Source organism: Hippocampus zosterae, chromosome 15 (genome assembly GCF_025434085.1).
Source record: "Hippocampus zosterae strain Florida chromosome 15, ASM2543408v3, whole genome shotgun sequence".
Lineage (NCBI taxonomy): Eukaryota > Metazoa > Chordata > Actinopteri > Syngnathiformes > Syngnathidae > Hippocampus > Hippocampus zosterae.
The window spans coordinates 8978731-9005271 of NC_067465.1; the positions used below are offsets into that span (position 1 = coordinate 8978731).

The 26541-nt window shown below is 44.9% G+C and overlaps 3 protein-coding genes and 1 long non-coding RNA gene across 7 annotated transcripts; 2 read left to right on the forward strand and 2 right to left on the reverse strand.

Moving 5' to 3' along the window:
• Positions 1-672: 672 nt before the first annotated feature.
• crfb16 (cytokine receptor family member B16) lies at positions 673-4890 on the forward strand. The gene is made up of 7 exons (XM_052087924.1): positions 673-846; positions 1877-2006; positions 2816-3006; positions 3904-4031; positions 4108-4255; positions 4337-4491; positions 4689-4890. Exons 1-7 carry the CDS (start codon positions 792-794, stop codon positions 4803-4805), a joined length of 924 nt encoding a protein of 307 aa, XP_051943884.1. The 5' UTR covers positions 673-791; the 3' UTR covers positions 4806-4890.
• On the reverse strand, positions 714-1895 carry LOC127616371 (uncharacterized). The gene is made up of 2 exons (XR_007967097.1): positions 1756-1895; positions 714-1242 (listed from the first exon to the last, which is right to left on the reverse strand). It is a non-coding gene; the product is annotated as an uncharacterized LOC127616371 (long non-coding RNA).
• A 544-nt stretch (positions 4891-5434) lies between the features above and the next one.
• slc39a6 (solute carrier family 39 member 6) lies at positions 5435-21028 on the reverse strand. 4 transcript variants are annotated; one of them, XM_052087914.1, is made up of 14 exons: positions 20923-21028; positions 19696-19840; positions 14577-14661; positions 11748-11934; positions 10868-11192; positions 10615-10753; positions 10300-10359; positions 10058-10227; positions 8861-9019; positions 8693-8747; positions 8222-8590; positions 8026-8106; positions 7710-7900; positions 5435-7086 (listed from the first exon to the last, which is right to left on the reverse strand). In XM_052087914.1, the coding sequence occupies exons 1-14, from the start codon at positions 20970-20972 to the stop codon at positions 6934-6936; spliced, it is 2169 nt and encodes a 722-aa protein (XP_051943874.1). In that variant the 5' UTR covers positions 20973-21028; the 3' UTR covers positions 5435-6933. The 4 variants fall into 4 exon arrangements, with proteins under 4 accessions (XP_051943874.1, XP_051943877.1, XP_051943875.1 ...); XM_052087917.1 differs by lacking the exons at positions 19696-19840; positions 20923-21028 and adding an exon at positions 18368-18516; XM_052087915.1 differs by lacking the exons at positions 19696-19840; positions 20923-21028 and adding an exon at positions 16136-16318.
• On the forward strand, positions 18532-26541 carry LOC127616362 (tomoregulin-1-like). Its single transcript, XM_052087922.1, has 10 exons — positions 18532-18691; positions 19966-20075; positions 20875-21004; positions 21103-21132; positions 21337-21439; positions 21777-21925; positions 23027-23086; positions 23159-23282; positions 23599-23760; positions 24027-26541. Exons 1-10 carry the CDS (start codon positions 18532-18534, stop codon positions 24109-24111), a joined length of 1113 nt encoding a protein of 370 aa, XP_051943882.1. The 3' UTR covers positions 24112-26541.

Below are 26541 nucleotides of genomic sequence, written 5' to 3' on the forward strand. Positions count from 1 at the left end.
AGGCAAGGCCTCGTTTAGTAAGGCGTTTTAACACGAAAAAAAAAAAACGACCATGTATAGTCAGGTGTTTTTAGCCCCCCCAAAACGACCATGTATAGTAAGACTTTTTTAGCCGAAAAAACTACGATGTATAGTAAGGCGTTTTGGCTGAAAAAAAAAACGACCATGTATAGCCAGGCATTTTTAGCCCAAAAATTTGACCATGTATAGTCAGGCGTTTTTAGTCGAAAAAACGACGATGTATAATAAGCCGTTTTTAGCCGAAAAAAACCGACCATGTATACTAAGGCGTTTTTAGCCCCCAAAAAACGACCATGTATGTTGTAAGGCGTTTTTAGCCGAAGAAAATGACCATGTATGTTGTAAGGCGTTTTTAGCCAAAAAAAAAAACGGTGCAAATGGTTGTCTTGATAGACTGTCAGCCGGGTGAGGGTGCCCCCTCCCCTCTGCCGATGCCCCGAAGACAGCCGGGGGAGGCTCCAGCACACCCAGAAATTGTGGCGCGTGTCCCGACCCATCGCCGCATGCTCAACTTTTTGCCAACACCGAAGCCAAACTGTATCGACTCCAATCTCTGATGACAGGCGTCATAAATGCAGGGCGGAGCCGACCGGTCGAACTGGTTCATCTGAGCGTTAAGCGGCTCGGGCGACCCCTTCTCAGCATTCTCACACCCATGTGTATGCAACGTACGTGTATATTTTGGGAGAGCGTCTTTGCTGCGCGCAAGGGAGAGCGGTTGTCGTGGACATCAGAGACGAGTGCACCATGCGTCAAACAGGCTACCCAGGATGAAGACCACCACCATCTTCTCTACTCTGCTCATCCAAGTTCACCTTGTTTGCTGTGAGTACACATATAGGGACAGACTGATTGAATGGACCGATTCCAACAGTTGAGTTTAGTTTGAAAATGGTAGTTTGCTTTACTGTACAACACATAGTGACCTTTTTGTTTGGTCTTTTTTTATCCTGCACTTGAAAAATGTGCCATGTATTACAAAAAAAACCTAAAACTAATTCCAAAAGTAATTAAAACTAAACTAAAAGGAAGCATTACCCCAAATACAGCAAATGATAAAAAAACTAACAGACCTGCATTAAAAACAAATCATATCTAAGTGAATCAAAAAAATCAAAATCAAATCAAACAATCAAAAAAAAATAAAATTATAATAAAAAATCCAAAATTACCTTCAATTCATATAATTTAAGTAATCAAATTTAGCATTTTGAACATGTACTCCAGTTGATGCAGCTCTTGTGTTTTGATAACAATAAATCTAGTGACAAAGAAAAATGAATGGTTATCGGGGAATTTTGAATCCAAAACAACATCTAATTCTTAGTTTCTGAGATATCAATATTTTTGACAATTGATTGATAATCGATGTCCTTTCAATTTAAAACATTTACTTTGGTCACGAAGAGTCGCGTTTGTACATTGAAGTCACCCGTTTTCGTGAATATTGCCTCATTCTCTGAATATTTGCTTAATTTTCACATATAATCCAATTTGCATCACGGATGCTCTCTGTTCAAACGATTGCCATCTTTCACGACATTTGCAAGAAAAGATGAAGTATGGACATGCTTGAAAAGACACATACAGCCTCAGCAAAGCTGGATCACCAAGCAAACATTTCAAAACACCAATCATCTAACGTGCTTACATTTAGAGCTTTTCCTCTACAGAAATATGGAATACTTCAAAAACTAAAGCCAATTCAGGGGAAAAAAAGAAATGTGTGTTGACCAGTGTAACCTGTTTAGCATGTGTAATAGCAACATTACTATTAGCCGCATGCTAGCACCTGGGACTCCAAAACGTCGACTGCACCCTTTTTGATTTTTGCCGTCTTCTTCCTCTTCTTCAGACGTTTGGAGTGTGCTCCCCCCACCGGGTCACGTAACCATGGATTCAGTCAACATGAAACACGTGCTAAAGTGGCGCCCCCCTCCGACACCATGCAGCACGCCATTTCTTTACTCGGTGCAGTTCCAAGGGTACGTTCATTACATGGCATGTTACTCCAATCCGTGTGGATTCTGTCGAAGCGTGTACACACGTTTCCCAAAATTTCCTGAAGTACGCCTCCCCTGTACAGATAGAAAATAAAACAAAATACAAGTAATTGCTTGCTTTTTAAGTCTTTGTTGATGAATAAATAATTTGAAATAATGCTGTAAATATAGCTCCTCTGTAGAAAAGTCATTTTTGACCAATTATCACTGACCATCTTTTCAGTTTAATAAATAATAATATTCTAGGCCACTTGTTGAAACCCAAACAAAAAAGGTAATGGGAACCACCTGTGGGATAGAACTCCCAACACCTCGACAGGCAACATTCTCAACACGTTGTTGACTTGAGTCACGACAATTAACCTGAAACAAGCTAAGTAATCATGAGTAAGTAATTTCCCCAAATGTTCTTGTTGTGTGCCTGTGCAAGTTCCAGGCAAGGTTATTTTAGTTAACAAAAACAAATGTTAACAAAAAACAATCGAAACAAAATGCTTTTTTAAAATATGACAACAAACTGAAACTAAATTTTACATTTAATGGCTCAAAATTAACTTTTTTCTTTGGAGGAGCCATTTTGTTATGCAATGACATAATTTCAGGGGCAATTTGGTAATACTGTACTGAGGAGCAATTTGTTTGCGGGTTAATCCCGTTAAACTACAACAATCTGACAATATAACAGAGGACTTTTGAATATTTTTGTATTTGAGTATCCTACTGGAAATTGGATTGGATAATCAAACATAGCGCTAAAATATATTTTCACACGTGTTCGACGCGAATTGCAGCGAGTTCGAGGTGACGGTCCTGGACGGCATCTGGGTGGATTCTCTCGAGTGTCAGGACATGACGCGCACGCATTGCGACCAGACTTTAGACTTGGGCTCCGACTCGGACTACAACATCCGCGTGCGAGCGCGCTGCGCCTCCCAGACGTCGGAGTGGGCGCAACTATCACCCCCGTTCAACAGGAGGGACAGTAAGTAAGAGTGGCCGTCAAAGGTTGAGATCCGAAAACATTTGTGCTTCTGTTGTTCACTTAATGCATGAAAACCTTAAAATAAATGTGTGTGTGTGGAGGGAAGAGGGGGTTTAATCGCACGCAGTTTTCTCGTCAAAATCTGAATGCTGCGCCTCATTAATACACATTTAGTAGCAAACCGAGTCAAACGCTGAGAGAACCGTCAAAAGAAAGTAGAAGAACAAGAACCACCGAGACGGTCCCCAAAAGCTTACCTGGACTCATGTCACCTTCTGTGGGTCGTTCGTTAGTCCAGGGAGGTTCTGTGCTACTTACTTACGCGGAAGCAGCTAGCTAGCAAAAGATTCGGTTTGGTTCCTCTCAAACGCCGCCGTCAATCGACATGCCTTCCTGGTTCCCGCTCTGCTTTTCCCGCCGTCTCCGATCAGTTCCGATGAGGATCACGTGATCACTTCGGGTCATTTCGGGCCAATTAGACATTCACTATGTCAAATAAAGGGTTACCTGATTGCCCCTAAAAATAATGATACGCCCTTTCTTTGGCAGCAATTATTTGAACAACAGCTCAGTGGTATGTGGCTTTCTGTTCATTAAATCCTCAGAGAATTCCCTGCTGAATGGAGAAAAAGTCAGTAAAAATGGCTAGATTAGCTCTCAAAAGTCCTTAAAAGGTCCATAAATAAGAGCAAGTGGAAGAGTGGGAACCCTGTTAATCAGTAGTAATTGCTTGAAAAAAATATGTATACCTGTATTTTGTCACATTTTAACAAAATACTTGCTTCAGGGGCCTGAGACTAACATGAAAAAAATTGCTTTGTGAAAAAAAATATCTATGTGCTCATTGATGTTCCAGCTGTATTCATGTTTGTTTGTGATTGTCAACGTACTCAACAGCCTTGTTGATGGTGCCCCAGATGACGGTGTCAGCGGTGGGGGACGCCCTCTTGGTATCCTTTGAGCAGGCTCTGCTCACGGCATCCATCGTGGTGGAGGTGTGGAAGCACGGCAACGCCCCGGGCCAGGTTAGCTTAGCATCACCGGTGCCATCGACGCCATCCCGAGTGAATTTGCCGTGTTCACGGCTAAGCTGTTTCACAGGCTCGCGTCTTTACCGTTCCGGCCGCGGAGAGACTGCTGCATGTCGCTGACCTGCAAGACAGGTCGTTGTACTGCGTGCGGGCGCGCGTATTGATGAAAGTACAACTGCTCAGCCAAGACACCCAAGAGCAATGCGTGCGTGTTGCAGGTACAACATTAGACATACTGTTTAACATGGTTGTTGGACGCCACGGACAGATTGTGCTGAATTTCAATCCCGCCTCTCAAGGTCCCCACGCCCCCTGGAAGAGCCCCACCACGGCCGTGCTGACGCTGCTCCTCATGGTGGGCGTCGCCTTCTCCGCCGTCTGGTGCGTCGTGCAATGCCGCACGCGCCGGGCGTACTGTCGCAACTTCCAAAAGGAGCCGCTGCCGCACTCGCTGGTCAGTTGGGGGGGGGGGGGGTGTACTGATGAGGATGACATTGATGTGAATAATGATGAGGAAAATGAAGATCATCATGTAGATGAGGATGATGATGTCATCGATGAGGAGGAAGTGATGAGAATTATGATAATAGTCATGAGATGAGAATGATGGCGAAGATGATCACTATAATGTCGATCCCGGTTCTCCCGTAGCTCCATGACGGGACGGCGACCATCATGCCGGATGAACTCAAAGAGGAGGTGTGCGTCGACGTACGGGTGGTGTCCAAGGACCAGCGCCTTCTACCGGGCCACAACGCTCATGTTTGATAGCGTGGAAGCGAGACCGGACATGTTAGGAGCTTCACGGCTTTTTTCTTCTGCTTCTTGTCCTTGGGGGATCGGGTCAGGGAAGGTCCAGAAGGTTCCGCCAGCATGTGCAGTCATTAATTTACTCATAAGTACAAACGGGGACAAAACCTTTGAGGATTCTGAAAAACACTTAGACTCTTGTGTTTTGAGTGAAAAATTGCAGTTCTCATGTAAGGTCTGGAATCTGGACCAGAACCCCCCCCTCACACACCCCAGCTTTTCACCTCAGTTCTCGTGGTCCGAAAAGAGGGAAGAATGCTTGTGAAGAACTTCTAAGGACGCCGGCTTCCGAAGTTCAAAGCTTGACGTCCAGAAGCAGCACAAGCAAAACTCACGGACTTCATCTGGAGACAACAAATTTATTCAAGTTCCTCCCATTCAGTGACGTCGCTCAATAGAGGGCGCTATCGAGCTGTACTCCCATTGAGCTTAGTCACTTTAGGTTAAGACTTAAAATACGATGCGGACTTAATGACTCTGCAATCAAAAATGTTTTTGTTTTTTTTTTGCAACATGATTGGACGAGAGCAACATTCAGTCTATCAGCCCGTGCTTCTCTCCAATCAGCGATGAGTGATCTTTCTGTGGGTTTTTTTTATTTGCTGTTAAAAAAAACTGTCATTTGTTTTGAATGTTTGTAATGTTGATTAACCGGACCGAGAAAAAATTCGCACAGTCATTTGCGGAGCTCAAAGCGTGACGGTCTGTTGTTGCGAAAAGGCGTTTCTGGTTAAATGAGGAAAGTTGCGGTGATGCGAGGCGTGGTCCGTGAAAATGAAAAACGAAGCTCAGGTGGAGACGTTTATTTGTGAGAAGGAATGTCAGCGGTTCGCATCCGCTTTGCAAACAAATTGATGACGTCCAACTACAACATTTAGTGCAGATTTTGTCGCTCCAAAACGGTTTGATCAAGTTGACCTAACAAAAATTCCTCCTTCATACTTGTTTTTGGCTCTTAAACAACTTTGACACCAAAAGAAAACACTTTTGACCCAGAGATACGTCTATCATCTTTTGGCAGGTATCGGTTTTCACTTTTTACTGACATTTTTTTTCTTACCAACTCCCATTTAAACACCTCAATTGTTCAAAACATTAAATAGCATTTGTATTCAGTTGTCCTTACTTTCTATAACTTCAGATTTCAAGTTCAGTCGTGAAAACCTTCAGTTACACGTGGAATGTTGTTATGCGCTGGGGAAAAAAATGGCTCGCCGTAATGTTGAAGGTTACAAATACAGACAATAATGAATTAGAAAGAATTCCACCGCTTTCGTCACATTGCATCAAGCGAACGCTGCTCTTTCCGGTGTGCCTCCTTTGGACACCTGGGGACAGGGGCTGGTGCAGAGCTACAGTCCTCTCTCGGCTCATCGGTGCGGCACTAACATTCACCGCATCTACGCAGAGGATAAAGAATATACGAGTACCGTTGTGTCTTTCAGGTCCATTTCGGGCCAGAGGACTGTAAGGCTATACCGTGGTTCTTTGAAATACTTAATTATCTTCGTTTTCTGTTGCGTATTTGAGTAAACTTCAGTTGGGAGTGGCATAAAAAGCAAAAACAACAAGAAAAAAAAAGTCAGCCAAATGGTGGCTCGTATCTGTCCCCCCAAAAATAAAATGTTCAAGTCGGGTCGTTGCTCAAGGCAAAAAATTTCAATACAGGACAATTTTGAAACAAAGTGTTTCAACACTAATATCAATTTCACAATCAAAATGGCCTCCTGAGGGAAACCACAACAACAACAAAAAGTTAAACCCCAAGGAATCCAAAACATGAAAATATACAAGTTAAATAGCAAAAATAGTGACGCTCCTAACTTTAGAAAAGAAAAAAAAATACAATTTCAAGTTTTACATTTTGACCTATCATATGCCAGAAGCGGGGCGATCTAATCACATTTGGAGGTTGTAAAGACGAAAGTGTCATCAGCTGCCGTAAATCCGGCCCATTGGCTGTTGTTGAGAGGCTCTAGAAGAGTAACCCATCACAAAGAACTACAATGCAAAAAAGTGGTGGGGGCGTAGGGGGAAGAAAGACGACGACGACGACGAGAAAGGAAGGAGTCATGGCCGTCGGGCGCTAGAAGTGGAAGTCCAGCTGGATGCGGTGCTCGAGGACGGCAATGATGAGCATGATGCCGAAGCCCAGCAGGATGCCGGCGTTCTGTAGCAGGAAGTAGCCGCAGTGGCTGAAGCCGCCCTCGCCGCCGTCGTTGTGCAACATCTCCGGCATCTGAACGACAGGAGGGGGCCACATACCACATGACCACCAGGGGGAGCCAGAAAACGCCTCTCCAAAACTCCATTGCCCATTTCCAGTTTTGACACCCTCGTTCTTTTTTCCAAGTGCATTTTCTGCTTATTGTTAACTTGCACGACCTTCCACAGAAGTGTTAGAAAACACGAACGAATTCATATTTTGGAATGAAACCAAGCAGAAATAAAAATTGCTTGTGTTCAAAGGTGTGTTCAAAAACAAAATGGCACACACACACACACTTTTGAAAACAATATGCAGACTTTCCGTAGGTCACCGGCTGCTCGTGACACCCATGCACACAAGCTTTTTAAAATACTCAAAAGTATGACGCAGATTTTCTGAAGGTCAGGCGGCTGCTTGTGACATACACACGCAAACACATATTCCCACATGCACTCAACCACACACGCACGCACACTTTAAATTTACAAAAAAAGTGCACTTGTTGCGTAGCTCGGCGGCTGCTAGTGACACGCATGCACACGCACGCTCACACACACACGCACACACACAGAGCCTGTGAAGAGGCCGGCCGATGGTGAGAAGGGTCACATGTATGGGACAGCTGTCAATCATTTGAGGGACAATGCACTCACCATGTCCACGAGCGCCACATACATGAAGAGGCCGGCGGTAAGCGCGAAGATCCACATGCAGATGTTGTCGGCGTAGTGGCCGATCAGGATGCCCGTCACCATGCCCAGGTAGGCCGTGGTGGCCGACAGCATGTTGTAGAGGACGGCCTGCCGCACCGTCATGCCCGCCTTCAGCAGCACGGCAAAGTCGCCTGACGCAAGACACCACAGGTGTCAGTCCACACCGCATTGTACTTGCGCGACCCCCCACCAGGCGGCACTCACGCTTCCCAGCTGGGACTTGCGACCCCCTCCCCCACCACCAGGTGGCACTTACCTAACTCGTGAGGAAGCTCGTGGCAGAAAACGGCCACAGATGTGCTCAGGCCGCTGGACAACCCCTCGCTGAAAGCGGCGCCTGACAATCAAAAGATCAATCAATCGCTAATGCTAATCAATGCCAACGATATCAAATGCAATATTATCATCACGAGCGGCCTCATTGTGAGGAAGAAAACGGAGCGGTGACTCACCGATGGCCAGGCCGTCACTGAAGTTGTGCAGGCCGTCGCCCATGATGACCATCCAGGCCAGCGTGGCCACACCGGCTTGCTGGAAGTGGTGCTGCGGGTACGAGTGCGTGTGGCTGTGCGGGTGGTGGTTCTGGGAGTGGTGGTGATGGAGGATGTGGTGGTAGTCGTGGTGGTGATGGTGCAGGCTGTCCGCCTGGCCCACCGTGTCGTGGAAGTGCGAGTGGCATTTGTTCTCGCAGTCCTCCGCCGAGTAGCCCCGAGCCACCTCCACCTCCGTCGACGACTTCTTCAGCATTACCTGCTCCTCCTCGGCCACGCCATCCTCGTTGGGGCGCTCGACAAACAACCCGGCGCCGTTGTGTTCCACGTCTGCCGGAGGACACAACCAGAGGATCAAAACTGCTTCCTGACAGCTGGTCGATTGATCCGTTTCATCAAATCCTTTTCACTTGATTTATCTCATGAACTCACCCTCGCTTGCCTTGAGGGCCAGCGGCTTTTCCAGGTTTGCCTTGTTCTTCTTCTCCTGCACACAAGTAAGCTCATATCAGCCCCTTTCACGCTGTCGACACGTGTGAAAGGGGCGACACTTTTTTTTTTTTTTTTGCTGCCGCGACGACCGCCAACGTCCTGTCTCACCTTCTTCTTCCTTTCCTTATACATCTTTCCCAGCGTCAAGAAGTGCTCGATGAGAAACATAAAGTAGACGCCGCCCAGAGCCGTCAGACCCTTCCACATGCCGTCCAGGTCCTCCCCGTCGTGCGCGTCATGCTCGGAATGTTGGTGTCCAGCCTGAGACTGCGCAGGAAGCAAACCAGAAACAACAACTGTGTTAGGATCCACTCTTTATCCAATACATAACGAGGCGGCCATTTTGGAAGGTATAGTGAGTATGGCGGAAATATCCGATGAATCATTACAGACCGTGAGTCAACTATGTGGTTCGCTAGATAACAATCTGTCTTGGAAAGATTGTTTTAGCTGTAGGGTCACTTAAAAGGAATCCACTCCATAAAAATGGCAATTTGGTGATTAGGCAATGTGGAATGAGTGAATAATTCCTAGGCAATATGGGGGGAAAAAAATCTATCACACTGAAATTACACAACATGCTGTGACTGCTTTCATTTTCGAATTTATTTTCAAGTGATATTTCAAATGAGAAAAATAAAATAAAAAGATCCAGTCTATTTTTTTTTCTTTATTTGGATTACTTTTCTCATTCCATTTCATTTTCAAGGCTAAAGCCGTACTTGTATGCGTCATTTGATTACATTTTTTTTTTTACAATGCATAAGAATTAAATGTTCAATTCAACCCTTCGAGGGACAGCGGTTACTACAGTGGATAGCTTTTCATATTATCAGGGTAAAGGGTGCACGAAAGGGTTAAGGAAACTCAATCAAATGATTTCCTCTTCTAAATAGGTTGTGTTCCATTCCACCTTTGGAGACTCATCAGCAAGCAGGAGTGAAGGGGTATCTAAAAAAGGTTCAGGGTTACACAAGCCAGAAAATGTTGGCAACCAAAGACACTCTGTTTAGAGTGCACACGCGATAACAAAAATAGGTCCAGTTGACGCTGCAACTTCCAGTGTGGCCTTAAAGTGCCCGTTTTTTTCCCCACGAAAATATTGTTGTCAATTGTTTATTGTGTTATAAGTCAAAACACTTTTCCAGCAAGTCAAATTCTCTTCTGTCAATTTCAAAATCCCGCCCAGAGGAGGTTAAATGACAATCATCACAACATCATCTTCACAACATCCTAGTAGATTCTAAACGCGAGTAAATGATTCCTGACACACATGGAGAAAAAAAAAAGGAGCTGGTCACTCACGTGGGGGATGAGGTGCAGAAAGGCATCGCCGCTGAGCGTGCCCACGGCCAGCGCAACCAGGAAGCTGAGCAGGTACTTGAAGAAGACTTTGTTCATGAGGGGCATGAGCACCACGCCCAGAAGCGACAGCAAGCTGATGACCGTGATGGACAGGAAGCCACCCAACCACGCTGGCATGGGAGAAGCACACAAATCAATCTCCAGATTTCAAAATTTGGGCTTTCAAATGAGTCCCAAGTCACCTGTTGTGATGCTTTTGCTGCTCTCGCCGTGGTCGTCGTGGTGATCGTGGTCGTGATGGTCTGAAGAGGAGACAAACATTTCAAACTACTGGATGATGCAATTTCTGTCCAAATTACGTATAGTTAATATTCAACTCATTTCATGCACCCTGTAACTTAAAACGAATAACAACTACGTGTTGGCAACATTACACAATGTCATGATTGTTTCCATACTTGACCTCCTATGTAGAAATCGGGGTCTGTTGACATGTAAAAGTTGGGTCATGTACAAGCGGTGACGCGCCCAAAAGCAGGCGACGCCCAAAAGCTCACCGTCGCCTTGGTGGAGGATGCAGGCGCCGGCGTCAATCTGGTGCAGGAGCGCCGGGCAAAGTAAGACCAAGTCGCTCTGGCTCACCCCACCTTCCTGCCTCATGCCGTGCGATGATAAGAGGCTGGATGCGTTCTGACACTGATGACGTACAATTAAAATAAATAAATAAAATGGCGGGGGGGGGGGGGGGGGGGGGCGGCGCAAAGAAATCACTATTCTGAAACTGTCACGTCTGCCCTGTGTTCGACGCACCTCAAGATGCTCATGGTCGTGGTCGTCATGTTGATGGTTTTCATCCTGCGTGTGATTTCCCGCAAGGCTCATCTGACCGTCGCTGACCAATCCGGCATCGCCGAGTAGCGTGCTGGCGGCGTCGGCTGCGGTGTGGTCATCCACGCTTCGCCGTTGCCTCTCGATTGGGGTCTCGGAGTGGGTCTCATGTGAATCCTCCTCGTCGTCGTGGTGATGATGGTGGTGGTGGTGGTGCTGCGCCGCCACGCTCCTGATGCGGTCCAAGCCCACGCTTTGCAGCAGGCGGTTCAGGCCCGCCAGGGAGATGGTCCCATTTTCACCATACCTAAAAAAAAAATAAAAATAAAAATATTGGGGGGTCGGGGATACATTCTATTTTTATGTAAAAAAATAAAAATCTTTGTTGAATATTTTGGGTTTGCCCTTGGTCAGGACTTTCAGGAAAAAGAGCTTCATAATTTCAATGGGGTATTTCCTTGTTCAGTCAAGGTTTAGGGGAAAAAAAAAATAAAATACATCTAAATTTGTTTTTAAAAAAATGCATGTTGCAAAGTATGACACTACTTTCTTAATTAAAAAATACCAAAACTGAAAGTTTAATGTAAAAAAATGTGACACTTTTTTAATGCACAGGAAATGTTGTGTGGCAATTTGTCACGCTTTTAAAATTTGAAATAGAAGTTAAAAAAAAAGCTTTCGAATACATGTTCAGTGTTCGTGTACCGACCCGACACCAATAACCTATTTGCTTCTTCCTATCTCCAACATCAGCAAGTTTTATGCTTGTTCGCTTGTCATTACGTTCAACTCTTGAGCACTGCTTTTCACGTGTTTACAACAACAAAGGTGTAACCCCATTCACAAGGTGGGATGTGCCCACCTGTCGAAGAGCACCTTCAGGTGTCTCTTCTGACTCCGCTCGGCCAGCTGTGCGTCGACCACCGCCGACGGGACGCGGCCACTGCTGCCACCGCATTCAGGTACGACCGAGACATCCGACAGCGCCGCCGCTGTTGCCAGGACGACCGTCAGGACCACGATGGCCCGGCTCGCCTCCTGCCACATCGCTGCGGGATTAAAACAACAAATGAAATGATACTTTCTGATCACATTTGGTGTAATCAATAAAGCTCATACACACGTTTCATGTTTTCTATTATGAACCGGGAGTCGGATACATATCCAACGGGATATGTGACGGGCCCCCACCTCCCACAACTACGAGTGGTAGGCCAGCAGCCTGCTTTTCATACTTAACTTGAGCCATAAACTGCCCTTTTACGGGAATTGGCTCGCCTAAGTATCCCTTTAGTGCAGGGGTCCCCAAACTTTCTCCTGCGAGGGCCACATAACTTTTCCCTTCTGTGATGGGGGGGGGGGGGGGGGTGTCAGTTTGTAACATCAACGATCGTAGGGGAGCTTAAAAAATGTATCGTTTCCCAGAAAGCCACACATAACCAAATAACCCTTTCCAGGTTCTTTACAGAAAAAAACAACAAATGAATAATAATACTATTAATGAAATAAATAATAACTAAATAACCCTTTCTGAGTTCTTCACAGAAAAACAGGAAATAAATGATAACTAAACAAGTCTTTCTCTTTATAGCCCCTTGAAATCCACAAAAAAAGAGTTCTGCCATTTACGAGAACGCCACCTATCTTGTCTTGTTTATGTCTGCTACCGTCTTGTTCACGTGTTCTACTAATTGATCTGAGACGCAACTAAAACACTGAAACATTCTATGGTGTGTAAATAACTTTGCGACTTTGATTTCAACCCTATTTGCGTCATGGGTCATTTTGCCCCGAAGACCACCTTTGTACTTTTGTTTTTGTAAAGCTTCCATGGAAATGTGAATAAAAACATTTCAATTTTTCTGCAGTTGGGGACAATCTAGGAAAAGTCATAAAAGTTCAACTTAAAAATGTATCATTTAGTGGGGGGTTGGGGCGTTTTTAACACAGTGACGGGTCATTTTGACCCGAGGACAACAGGAGGGTTAGAGGGACGGGTCAAATGTGCCCGCGGGCCGTAGTTTGGGGACCCCTGCTTTAGTGCTACGCTACTTCCCTCTAGTGGTACACGAAAGAATGACCGTTCGTACACGTTTTCAGAACGAACGCCGACTTTTGCCAGTGTGCATTTCCATTGGAAACTTTCATCCGTTCACATCAAAAACGGCCCACATTAGCACTATACACATGGAACTTGGGAAGATCTAAATCTTTTTCGTTTGTTCGCATAGAGCCAGTCATTTTATCATATTTTCTTTCAGTTTATTGCCCCCCCACCTCTTTCTGAATATGACCAACTTTGTCACATCGATGGCATTTAGAATTCTTCCCTGTAGCAGTCATTCGCATTATTGATTTGTGCTTTTCCATCGGTGGCATAAATTTTTGTTGCGAAAGTGAGCGTCTTCCCCTTTGCCTCGTGTACAGGTGGGGTGACATATTCACCTTTCCTCATCTGTTGCGCATGCCGGTGGGAAGTCTCCAGATTGAGCGCAAGCGTTACAGCTTTTGCAAACTTCAGTCTATCTTCTGAGAGTAACTTGCGTTGGCAAGCCTCAGAAGCGAACCCGCTGACAAACCGTCACGTGGAGCTTCGAACAACCGGTCGCCGAAATCACGAATTCTGGTTTTCTGTGCACTTTTACAGTACCTGGAACGCTCAGCGATCACCAAAGGCTTCGGGTCATAGGACTCCCTCCCTCAGCGTGGTCACAATTTCCGAAGAAATCCGATATCCGAGTTTGGCGCCTTGCACTAAATTTCGTAGACGTCCATAAGCAACTTTCTTCTTTTCTGCGCTTCGAACAACGGATCCATGCGCTCCACATACGTATACTACGATTCATTCTACGCTTTGAAACCGTCCGGTCTTTGAGAAAAGTAAGCCATTTGACCTTACTACGCTTTAGTGTTTGCCGCCTTTATAAAATCGCTTTTACGCGTCCATTCTCAAGCATGCGCAGTAGACTGTATAACAAAGTACGGAAAGTCTGTTAGTCCAAACAGTGTATAAATAATCACAGTGATTAATACACCACATCGTATAAAAGGCCATTTAAAACGGGGCATTACCCGTGACTGTAGAACAGAAGAACAGCGCTAAATTAACTCACTTTCAATTTAATATGTACTATTACACGTATTGCCTTGTTATATGAGCAGCCTTCTGTATGGAGTCTGATGCCGTCATCCTCGGGGAGCGGCGAAGAGTGGCGGATCCTCCTTTTCGGGAAGAGGACATTTAAGTCTAATGTATTCCAATATACGATATATTTACACCCACGTTTGCGGGTTTTAGTACGCGTAACCCTAAATATAGCTAGTTGCGTTAGCATTGCGCGAGCGGCGGATCAGCGTCAACTTTCACCGAGGAGGCTTCGGGACGTCACAGCCGGCTGGCCGAGAGGGAGGCTGGCGAGCCGGCCGAGGTGCCGGGGCCTCTGCGCGACCGTCAAAATATGTACCGATTCCGTCAGAGGCATGAAAATCAGGTCACGTTGACGTCAAAGTGCGGCCGTGGCACATAAACACAAGCACGTTGCTTTGTGCGCTCGGCACCAAGTCGGCCAGCTCAGTGCCGTGTGCACAAAAGGCGTTCAACCCGGAAACGACGCCGCCGCCGCCATCATCATTCCCGCGGTGGCACCAACAACGAAAAGGTTCCGATATACGCCTTGAAAGCCAATTTTACCTTCTTGTTCTCCGTCGTTTTCTCCCGGCGCGGTGTTGCTCGTTCCAAAAGGGATGCTGAGTATGTTTGGTGTTGCCTTCGAGGTCTGCGGGAAATCAAAGAGACAGTTTAAGTTGAGAGGCCGTGTGGAAAGGCGAGGGGGCGTGGTGAACCACAAAGACTCGTCTTGTGATTGGCTGGGGGCCATGTCAATGAAGGCAATCAAGCCAATCGTCCCGCAGTCTCTTTGATATTTGGGTGTGAATGACGAACTGGCACGTCCACTTTACTTTCTGCAGTTGCTTTTCAAGTCATTCTCTTTGAAAAACCAACTTAGCCAATCGAGTACAGTTTCTCCTTGAGGCAACTTGGATTTCAGCGTCTTGCCCAACCAAGGACACTTGAACAGCAGACAGTTGGAGCTGGGATTGAACTGTCGCCCCTCAAGGGGTTTTCCATCCAAATCTTTCACAAAAAAACAACATTCTGATCGGCTCCAAAATCCTTATCATGTAAAGCCTAAAAATATAAATTTCTGTTAACTAGCTCCTCTGTGTTTGCAGCCGCGTCATGAGTGTAAGCAGTGCATATTAGCAGGGACATGTTTTCATAAAAAATAAATAAATAATACATCCCCATGCCCGTACAAACTACCCTAAATTCGATTCATCATCACCCAACAAACGATCTACAAAAAACGATGTGAGTCGACGACGAAGATGGTGATGATGATGATGATGATCAAAGTGGCAACACTCACAGCTGGACCTTTCTCGCCACATCACAGCTGGGAGAATGTTTGACAAGTTATCTGAGCGTCACGGGCAAACACAACCTGTTGGAAAAAGAATCAATGTAAATAAAAACACTCGCAAGATATTTAAACATTTCCAATACTGTACGTGCATTCTGAAAGTAACAAAAACATTTCAACATTTAGGCGCTTGACAAGACTGTCCGTGTTTTATGTTATGTGACGTGTTTATTTATTTTACTTCATGTTAACTGTTTTGTTAAGCGCTTTGTTACAGCTGCCGCTGTTGTGAAAGCGCTGTATAAATCAGCATGTATTGTATTGTATTTCATATTATTGACGTGTCGTTTCCATGCGTGACCACAGAGTGTCGCTGTAGTGCATTTTGAGTCCTAAGGTCACGGACTGAAGTCAGGCGACTTGAGTGTCCGTTCTTAAAACTACGTGCAGTAGTTCACTTTTTTTGAATTCCATCCATCCATCAATTTTTCAACACCGCTCATCCTGAACAGGGTCGCAGGGGGTGCTGGAGCCTATCCTAGCTAACTTCGGGGCAAAGATGGACTACACCCCGAACTGGTCGCCAGTCAGTCAGTCGCAGGGCACATATAGAGACAAACAACCATTCACACCGTCACTGAGTCAGCACTGATCCCACGCTGTCCGCTCACAAGTCAGGCGAGTGCACAACACCATCAGCGACCCTATTTTCAATTCACAAGGTGTAATTTTCCATGTTTTATGATATCTAATGCAACATCTACATCTGAAAGGACAATACTTCCCATCACGAACACATATTTGGCCTTGGTTGTTACGGTTACACCTGTGAACCTCCAGCAGGCTTCAGTGGTTCACTGATCCTCTGCCAGCAGGAGTTTTCAGGTGCAACGTTCTCATAACAAGAATGTTCAGCGGGAGTGGATATCTTCTGGAATTCTATCGGAATGTTCCGGCTCTTGAGGGCGCTCGAAGTCACGTCAGCGCAAATCATTTCAACATCACGAGTTATGCGGCGGCTCCTGTGTCTATGGGAACAATAAAAAGCTGCTAAAGGAAGAAAGATTCTCCTTAAGTGGATTGGAAGCAAATCCTCTTTGTGGTCTTTATTGTAGTCTGCAGTCTGTCCGTCCTGTCGGGTTTTCTCAACCTGATTATTCTGATCTTGTTCCGAAAAGCCGTTCTTTTTATCTCATCCAATAACGACGTCTCGTTGTGCTTTTGCGAACAGTGACCCTTCTCCTTTTGCCATCATGTGACCCGTTCGGCAGCTTAAGTAGGAGCTCATTTCTGTTATCCTTTTATGACATGAACTTCTCATTTATAATAAAAGCCATTTTTGTTTGGTGTGCTCCCTCTACAGGTGAGGTAAAGGTAGCCCCAGCCCGATCAGCGGCAGACTTTTTTGGGCCTGGGAAGCACACAGTCTATCGACCTTGAATTTGTTTGACATGTGGTTGTTTGTCTGCTTTCAATAAGATTGATGCAGGGCGAGCGTGGAAAGTTCACATGGCTGAGTGATATCGTGTGAATGCTCTACACTTCGAATTTTGAAAAACACATGACAATTTTTTTCCATGCACTTGGTGTCACTTCAGAATTAAGTTTCGCTGAAAGCTATCATGAGTCTGAGGTGCCAGCCCAAGAGTGATTAAAAAACACACGCACAAAACGGCCATGGCAACGACAGGACAGAAAAGGTGCGGGCTACACTGACACTGAATTCTGAGGTCAAGTGGGGTGCCGGGAAATCTCATTGTCTGGTCCACAAATGGCCAAGAGTGAATTTGAGACACATGTTTTGTGACACAGTCATTGCTAATAGTGTGACTGTGCCATGGTCCAGCAGCCTGGATTCTGAAGGCCCTGTGCAGATTACAGTGACATGGCAACACATAGATGAAATCTGATTGCCCCCCCCCCCCTTGCACATGAAAAGTCCCTTAGGTTAATGAGATGCACGAGCCACTATCATCAGACTGTGCATTTGAACCAGAATGCAAGGAGAAAAAGTTGGTTTCCCCGACGGCCAGTCGCTTATCAGAGAGCGATGTCGGACCCCCTGTCTGCACCCCCTGCGGGGCGGAGGGGATTATCCTTCTGCGGCTCTGCGGGGTGGCGGAGGAGCTCATGCAGTTGCAGATGGTATTGCCAATTAGGGACTCCACGGCAATCAAGCCGTGGGACAACCACACTGTAACCATGTGATATTCAAACTGTTTTAACCATGTGATAAGCATGGTAAACCTTTATGATAAATCACAGGACAACCATGTGACAAACATTTTACACGTATGTACAAGTTATACATGGAACAAGAATGCAAAAACCGTCTGACAAGCATGTCGTGACCATGTGATATAACTTTTTGAACATGTGAGAAGCATGTTAAACCCTTTCGATAAACAACAGGACAAACATTTAACAACCCTGTTATAACCATGTTATAACATGTAACACACATGTTCTAGGCATGTGACAATCATGTTGTAACCATGTGACAAAATGTTTTAGCAATATGACAAACCACAAGACAACCATGTCAAAGATTTAACTACAACCATGTTGTAACGTGTAATAAGCATCTTATAACATGTGATAAGTATGTCATCAATGGCCATGTGACAATCCTGATGTAACCTTGTGACAAGCATTTAGTGGTGTTGTGCGAATGTGCAATTGCCCTGCTGGGTGCCGAGCCAGCAAAAAGAACAGTGGGATGCACGCAGACAGATGGCGCTTCAAATAATCTGAGATTTCTTTCAATCTTCCAAGTGGCCAGTGAGGCGGATGAAGATTAGCCGCCAAAATGAAATCTCAGTGCAATTTAGCCCCAAACTCACCAACATTATGAATTCCTTCAACATTCGACTGAAGCATTTCCAGGTTGAATGTCAAGAGAATGTGTAGATTTAAAACGCGGATTAGTCGCCAATCAGACATATATAGACCCAATAACGATTGATTGACAGTCAACGTTTGCCGCACTCCCTTTCTCTTTGTTGTGCCGCTTCCTATTCATCGTCTTCCTCTCCCTCGGCGCACGCGCCCGACGTACCGGAAGTAGGCGGTGCCTCCCGCAGGAACTACGCACACCAGTACGCACGCGCACGTACGCCTAGGAAGAGGACGCGCGGAGGTAACGATGCTCCCTGCTTCGTGAACGCCTTGTCGTCATCTTGCTCCTCTGTCCTTCTTCCTCTTTTCCTTCCTCCTTCCACGATGGCAACGGGCGCGGGAAGCTTTCCCGCCGGCGGGATGCTCGGCCGCCTGGTGCACGCGCGCACGTTGTCTCTGCTGTTGCTGCTGCTCGGCGTGCCCGCGGTGCGCGCGTCCTACCATCCTCAGGGCGGCGGGGAGTGTCAAGGAAAAACGTGTGCAGGTAAGATGGGCCTACGTCACTCGTTCGGTTCATATTCATAATTCATCTTTGGGACACGGAGGAGGATGAAGGCTGGTTTCATCTCACGGTGACGCGCGTCCGCGTGCGTGCAACCTGCAGCCTCCTTCACTCTCCTGGACGCGTGCACGCGCGTTGTGTGACTGAACCCCCCACCCCCACAATCAATTCATCTCTTAAAAAAAAAAAAAGAACAAATATCAGACAGTACATGCAAAACATTCCATGCAAAATCACTTTCCGTTGGCGAGAAAATCCGCCGATGGCGAGAAATTCAGCCAACGGCAAATGCACAATTTTAACAATTGCAACGCTCACTTATTTGAGTTTGAAAAGCAACAACTGAAGGAGTGAACTGAATGTGACCGGATGGCAGCATGGTGTGCGAGTGGCGGCAAAGACTGCCTCGCAATTGTCAGCGTCCAAGTTTGAGTCTCAAATTTCCATGTGGAATTTGATGTGCTTTGTGATTGGCAGGCGACTGGTCCAATGCTGGTCAATATGTGTCCTGACATTGAGTAGCCACCAGTCAACTGTCTGAAGACCGATACCTTGATACTAACTTGTTCCTCTATTTGTACCCTGACTTTGACTCGTGACCAGTCTTTGTTCGTTGATTTGTTTGCTGACTTGGACTGGGGACCAATCAATTGTATGGTCCTCTCATTGGCTGGTGAAAAGTCTGTTTATTGATTTCTTGATGATAGCTGACATTGACTGCCAACCAGACCAATCAGTTGATTTGGGAGAAGAAGTGGCAGGAAAACAGACTAAAATCCAAACGTCAAGGCAAGAGGCAATTTTAAACATGATACAAAATAGATGCACAAATGGCAAATGGTGGTCTGGCAACAGTGATGAGTCAGGTTGTGACTGGTCGCAAATCGATTGTCATACATCAGGTCATTAACACGGTAGATCCACTTGATGACTGCGCTGGAGATCAATATTCAATTTTTCTTGTTTCTTGAGCGCACAAAACTGACCTGTGTGTGGTTGGGAGGATTTTTCCGTCGTGCCGCGCCGATTGGCACTTTTAGGACGGCTCGTAAACACGTCCCCATGGGAACGAAGGCGACAGCCACCATCTTGGCTGTACAGACGTCACTTGGAGGCTGTGGGGTGATGGTACTGTTCATGTCAGAGGGGGGGAAAAACAACTTAAAATAAGCGTCGTTTCTACAAAAACTAATTTGCAAATGACAAAAACAAACGAGAGGAGCAAACATGCTGGTTTTGTGGTTGTCAATGTTCAGGCGCGTTGGAGAAGAAGAGCGAACTGCTGGCGTGCGACCAGACCACGTGCCGATTCGGAGGCGTGTGCAGAGACGACCATTCGCAGCTCAAGTGTGTTTGTCAGTTCCAGGTATGCGGTGAGCAATCGCAACACCATCGGTTAATCCATCCATCGGTGGATGATTGGACGCTGCGACGTGATTGACGGTTGACGTGTGGTAGCGACAGTCCTGTCACATTTGTTGCATTTGAAAATTGATTGATTTTGTTTTCACCTGTGAAATTGGTTGATTGCGTGAAATGTATTTAAAAAAAATCTTTTACATTGAATGTTTTACATCATGTAATAATTGGTTAATACTTGGATTATGAATAAAATGTAAAAAATGGAATGATGAAAAATTTGCTTTTGATTATTTAAATAATAATGATAATAATAATAATACATTACATTTGCAAGCACCTTTCACGACACAAAAAAAAACCAAATTTATGTTCATACCTCACATGAAATAACTGCTTCGGCAATTTACTCGTGAAAAAAAAATAAACATTAAAATCATTCTAAATTCATTATTTGTACCAAAAGTTAGTTGCAATGAATTATTTTATGAAAAAAGAATTTTGTGTTTTACATTGCTTTTATTGAAGTTTATATTAAGCTCTCTCATTAAATAAATGATGAATACATTTGTAAATAAGAAATATTACTAAATTAATTTAACATTTGGATAATTGTAATCAAATTCATTACAAATAAATAAAACAAACTACAAATGTAATTTGACATCATAGCGACAATTGCAAATGAGAAGAAATTAGACTACTGGGTTGGACCTTTTTTTTTTAACCTATTGCTGTCTTTGACGCTGCCGACATTGTGTTTTTCTGTTGTTGTTGTTTTTGTTGTTGTTTTGGTGGTGGTTCAGTGCCACAAGAAGTACGTTCCGGTGTGCGGTTCCAATGGGGACACGTACCAAAACGAGTGCTTCCGGCGCCAAGCGTCCTGCAAGCAGCAGCGGATCATCTCCAGGGTGGCCAACGGACCTTGTTCTGACGGTCAAGCTCGACTTTGCGCCACCTATCGCATTCACAAAAATTCAACTCTTGTGTGAACAGAAGAAGTTAATTGTTAAATTTATTATTTTTCTTCACAGATCCTGGCTCAGGTTCTGGAGATACAGATGGTGTGTTCTTAATCTTCTTTTGTACAGTGAAATATTTTTTTCAAATAACAGGAAAAAATCAAAACCAAAATAGAATGCAGTAAGATATGAAAACATATCAGCAAAAAAAAATAATTTAAAAAATCCTCGAGCCACCACCTCCAGCCGTGTGATCAGTTTTCCAAATTCTTCATTGTGTTGTTGTTGTTGCTTTTTCCCACCCAGATGATGAAGAAGAAGAAGGTTCTTCTTCCGATGTGATCAAGAACAGCAAGTGCAGCACTTGCAAATACGGAGCCGAATGTGACGAAGACGCGGAGGACACATGGTGAGCACAAACATCCACACAAAAGTCAGGACGCTTGACCAAGATTATAAAGACCGGACAGAGACTGCGTGACCAAATGTGATCACAAATCCTGACTAAGAACTTGAGGTCTGGCAAGGCCATAAGACTTGAGAACCTTGTGAGACTTGGCGCCTGATAAAGTAGGCGCCCGACACAACCAGAGTTATTCAAGAAAAATGTGGAGAGAACTATCCTGACAAAAAAAATGAGTGAAGAGTTCACAAGTAGTTCCATAAACCCCGTGAGGCAGTACAAAAACCATCTAACAAAGACCATGACCAGGGTGCGCCCATGTTCCCCCCTCTTGTGGCTTCAGGTGCATCTGCAACATCGACTGCAGCGGCCACAACGAGAATGCCGTCTGCGCCACGGACGGCAACTCATACAACAGTCCGTGTTTGGTCCGAGAGGCGTCCTGCATGAAGCAGGAACAGATTGACGTGGAACACCTTGGCAGATGTCGAGGTGGGCCAACACTATCATGTCGACAGCATTCCAATTTGGCAAAATGGTAAAGACACTGAAAAAAAAGGGGGTGTTGAATTGACTGAATTAGATTTTGTCATGTTGCTGCACACAATCTGATTTTGGATTTTTTTTAAACAGCAGGTGTATAATCCACTTAAAAATGTATCCGGATCTAAATGATTTTAATTTGTGCAACCACTTGACAAAATCAAATTGAGTAAATTCAACATTTTGTATGAGGCAGTTTTGTGGAAGAGTTTGAGTGGTAGCTTGACTTGTGAGTTATTCCAACGGATGAGTTTTGCGAGTTGCACATGGTCGCTCAATTTTTTGCTTTTGCCTTGCGAGACAAAATTTGAGTTTGAATGCAGTGATATAATAGAAAAAGAGCAATTAAGGAACAGTGGACTCCTGCATATTTGCGCTTCATAACACACGCAAATTCGACTATATATTTATTTGCTCAACATATGTACAGTCTTTAACTAACTGACATATTTATTCCCTTATTTTCAAAATTCCTATTTTTTGGGGAGAGCCGGGCAGATTGCCAACATTTAGAAGATCGGCAGTGGCAGCCTGGTGGTCACATTGCAAAGGTGCAGGGTTCCTGTGTGGAATTTGCATATTCTCCCCTTGCCTGCATGGGTTTTCTCCGGGTATTCCGGTTTCCTCCCACATTCCAAAAACATGCGTGGCAGGTTAATGGAACATTCTAAATTGTTCTAAGGTGTGAGTGTGATTGTGAGTGTGAGTGCGGATGGTTGTTTGTCTCTGTGTTCCCTGTGATTGGCTGGCAACCAATTCAGGGAGACCCCGCCTACTTCCTGAAGACAGCTGGGATAGGCTCTGGCATGCCCACGACCTTTATGAGGAAAAGTGAGTTAGAAAATGGATGGTGGACATACTGGCAAGAGCTTCCACGAATATTGGGCAACATGACTTTTTCGCCATTGACAAATGTCAAACATGCCACCTATTGTTCTTTCCTTTTTTTAAACTCATTTGTTTTGCACCTCTTTTACACTCTGCTGCCCTCGTATGGCCGCCCCCTGAACTGAACCCAGTGTCTATTTTGGTCTTTTTCTCCGTCGCCAGCCGACAAAGACAAAGTGGCCAGGAAGGATGACGGCAGCCCTTTCAAAGTAAACGTCCTCGGTAAGGCCGCTCAAACGCAGAGTCGCCTTGACATCACTTCCTGTGATCACATGTTTTTGTTTAATTGCTCAGAAACCAAAGGACCGGGGCACGGAGACGGATTCTACGCCGGAATGCCCGACAGCTGCGGCGACTCGCACTCTGGGTTCTGTCTTCACGGACGCTGTGAAATCCACCGCAACATGCCCATCTGCAGGTGATGGCGCTAATCGGGGACTGCGGTGCAGAAAACGCACAAATAAAAACAAACTATTATTCAGTAATTGGAATATGGAATATCTGAAAAACTATAGCCAATTAGCAAAAAACAATGTCAGTTTCAGTAACGTCAAAATCCGTTCAAACTGTCTTGCAACCAAAATGTGCGTGCGGGTTTAGTAGATCTACTGTAGGCCTAACTAAGACATGTCTGCCATCTGGTGGTGATTTTTTATATTGAAACTTAAAACCGATTTCCTGTGGGACTATCTTCGTCCAAGATATGTGACACGCTTCAACCTGTGCGTGTGCAGGTGCGATTCGGGCTACAAAGGCGTCCGCTGCAACGAGCTTCAGGACTTCAACGTGCTCTATGTGGTCCCCAGTGGCCAGAAGCTGCATTACATCCTGATCGCATCGGTCATCGGCGCCGTTCAGATCGCCATCATCGTGGCCGTCGTCATGTGCATCACCAGGTACGCCGCCCGCTACTGCCCTCGCTCGTACACCTCCTGACAAACAGGCTCTGCGCACTCGTGTGTGTGTGTGCGTGCATGCTTGAGTGTGTGCACCTTTGTTTTTGTGTGTCTGTTTGTCTCAATGCGTTCGTGTGTGAGCATGTGCACGTGTGTTCGTGTGTGTTTGCTTGCTTGCGTCCATACTGGTGTGTGCTTCTATGTGTGTATATATTTGTGTCTGCATATATATCTTTGTGAGTGTGTGTGTGTGTGTGTCCCTTCAGGAAATGTCCAAAGAACAACCGTGGCCGACGACATAAACACAACCTGGGACATTTTTCTGCAGACACTAACTCTCGGATGGTATAGCCTCCCTTTCCTCCTCCTCCTTCTCCCTTTTTTTTGTTGTTCTTATTTATTTTGGGGACAAAGCGCCTGGATTGGGATCTGGGACAAATGTCGAAGAAGACGAGGAGCGTAGGCAGCCTTATTTCTTCTTCCTTTACTCACCCCACCTTGAACAACTTTGAGGAATGTTGGCGCATCCTGCGCTCTGATTTTCGAGCTTCGGAAACGTGGACGACCAAATGAACGACTCTTGATTACAACAAGTTCTTATAATGATGATCATATTAAGATCGATGATGACTCATTTCTGATTCTCGTGATGTCATAGTAGTCGTCGTGTGGTTCTTCGTTGGATTTCAGTTGGCATGACAACCGCCGTAACCGTCTTTTCTGTGTTGCCCTTTCAGCAAGCGCACACGGCAGCTTTTAGTTCCGGCCAGTTTAATTTATGATTAGAATACGCATTTACGTTCAGCTGGACTTTTATTTTGAAGTGTCGGCCTGCTTCCTTTACCGTGAAGGCCGCAACAAAAAGTGTCTGCCTTTTTCAAAGTCAATTTTTTCATTTACTTTGAAAGCTGCTACAAGAAGGAAGTGTTAGGCTTTCTTATTTATTTTGGAGGTTGCTAAAGGAAGTGTCAACCTCTCTCTTTTATTTTGAAGGCCACTAAAGGAAGTGTTAGTCTTTTTCCTTTATGTTGAAGGCTGCGATGGGAAGAAAGTATCAGCCTTCCTTTGTTTCCAAGGCTGCTAAAGGAAGCGTCTGCTGCCTTTTCTTCGAATGTTTCTACCAAGTGTTCTCAAACTTTTTGAGTCCAGGGACCCCTCATAATTTTTTGTTGTATTTTGTTGAGATTAAAAAAATAGTCAAATGACGCAAATGTTCTTTTTCCAAAAACAAAGTCAAGGTTTGGCAAAAGAGAAAGTCGTATTTTAACGGTTGAATTAAAAAAAATGTCCTAGCATTAAACCTTTTATTCTGGAAAAGACACCTTTACCCCCCGATAAAAATGGGAACACACACCAACCACCCCAGATTCCTTTTCTATTATGCCAGGACAGCCAATTATTTTGCAGATCTCCACATTACAGCTGGCCAGTCAGCTATAATGTGGAGATCTGGGTTTAGGAATCCCAGTTTTAGAACCACTGGCACAGACGACTCCGATTTTTTTTTTGGTACAGTAATCCCTGTTTATCCCGCAGAGGTTATGTTCCAAGAAGGTCGCGTGATAAGTGAAATCTGTGAAGTAGTCACCTTTGAATGAAACCAAAGATTAAACCTTTTTTCAGGCCAGAGTATTTAAATGCATAACATAACGCGATGTAAGAATAAATAAAAATGCAGCCCCCTGGCCCCAAAAAAAGCCAGAACCAGCAAAGCAGTGGAAGATGAACCGTGTTACAGCGAGGGATTACTGTAGTGTATGTTTTTAACACACCTTAAAAGTATTTACTAAGTATTTTTTTTTTTTCACTCGAGTTGTAGAAATGGTAAAATGTGTGATGTCAAGAAAGCAAAGTGAATGTGACTCCGAGGGCAAAAGGCAAACCTTAGCAGGCTAATATTCTGGCATAGTTTGCTAAAGGTGGTGAATGACAAACATTTTGGAAGTATTGCCCCCCCCCCATTTCCGAAAAAAAAAAAAAAAGAATCGTTTTGAATCACACTGGACACGATCGAAGCGGGAACATCCAGCTGGCTGAAATAAAAATTCTTCTCCGCCTTTATTTGAGTTAGCATGTTTGAGCTAACAAGGCCAACTGGCCACAAGTGACGAAGCCTTCATGTGTCTGAGCTAACCACTAGCTGACGACCAAAACAAGTATTAACTCACTTTATTTTGGTTAGCTTGGTCAAGTGTATTAATGAAGCTAACTGACCACACAAAGACACAAAAACAGACACACAAACATATCCACCAGTGTGTGTGCACAGACACACAAAGACAAATGCAGAAACACGCGCAAACACATGCAGACACTTTACCCTCAGGCCAATAGCGCCTTTCGCTCGGCAAGCTAACAATTTTTTTAATTTCCCCTTTGTATTTGACAACACAAATGTTTTCAGGTTTCTTTTTGTTCCATAGGGGTCAACGTGACAATCACAAAACATCTGTTGGTGTCATAACAAAAGATTTTAATTTATGGTTGAAAAAGAAACGATTGTAGTCGTGATGTTGTGTTGTGTTTATTAGCATAGCAACTAGCAGTGTAGTGGCGGTAAGGGGGCGGGGTCACAAAGGACGTAATGAGTCGGAAAACTTGTCTTACGTTTGTCATTTCATTTTGATGATCAGCACCAGCACCCAACCCAGCGGCGGCCCCCTCCCTCCGTGAACGTTTGTTTGTCTTGTTGTGATTGTTCATCTTAACGTGGCTTCAATGTGTTGATGTGTTGACTTGCATGTGAACTTTGAATAAAAACAGTTTTTTTCCCCAACAAAA

Excerpts from the sequence above, each read along its gene's own strand:
- crfb16 (XM_052087924.1), top strand. The coding sequence starts at position 792 with ATGAAGACCACCACCATCTTCTCTACTCTGCTCATCCAAGTTCACCTT. Across the intron at positions 847-1,876 it reads CCAAGTTCACCTTGTTTGCT|ACGTTTGGAGTGTGCTCCCC; the intron begins GTGAGTACACAT and ends CCTCTTCTTCAG. Across the intron at positions 4,032-4,107 it reads ACGGCAACGCCCCGGGCCAG|GCTCGCGTCTTTACCGTTCC; the intron begins GTTAGCTTAGCA and ends GCTGTTTCACAG.
- slc39a6 (XM_052087914.1), bottom strand. The coding sequence starts at position 20,972 with ATGATCCGCTGCTGCTTGCAGGACGCTTGGCGCCGGAAGCACTCGTTT. Across the intron at positions 14,662-19,695 it reads ATCCTCCCAACCACACACAG|ACCTCGAAGGCAACACCAAA; the intron begins GTCAGTTTTGTG and ends GATTTCCCGCAG. Across the intron at positions 8,748-8,860 it reads ATAAGGAAAGGAAGAAGAAG|GAGAAGAAGAACAAGGCAAA; the intron begins GTGAGACAGGAC and ends ACTTGTGTGCAG.
- LOC127616362 (XM_052087922.1), top strand. The coding sequence starts at position 18,532 with ATGGCAACGGGCGCGGGAAGCTTTCCCGCCGGCGGGATGCTCGGCCGC. Across the intron at positions 21,440-21,776 it reads GAAGACGCGGAGGACACATG|GTGCATCTGCAACATCGACT; the intron begins GTGAGCACAAAC and ends TTGTGGCTTCAG. Across the intron at positions 23,761-24,026 it reads GTCGTCATGTGCATCACCAG|GAAATGTCCAAAGAACAACC; the intron begins GTACGCCGCCCG and ends GTGTCCCTTCAG.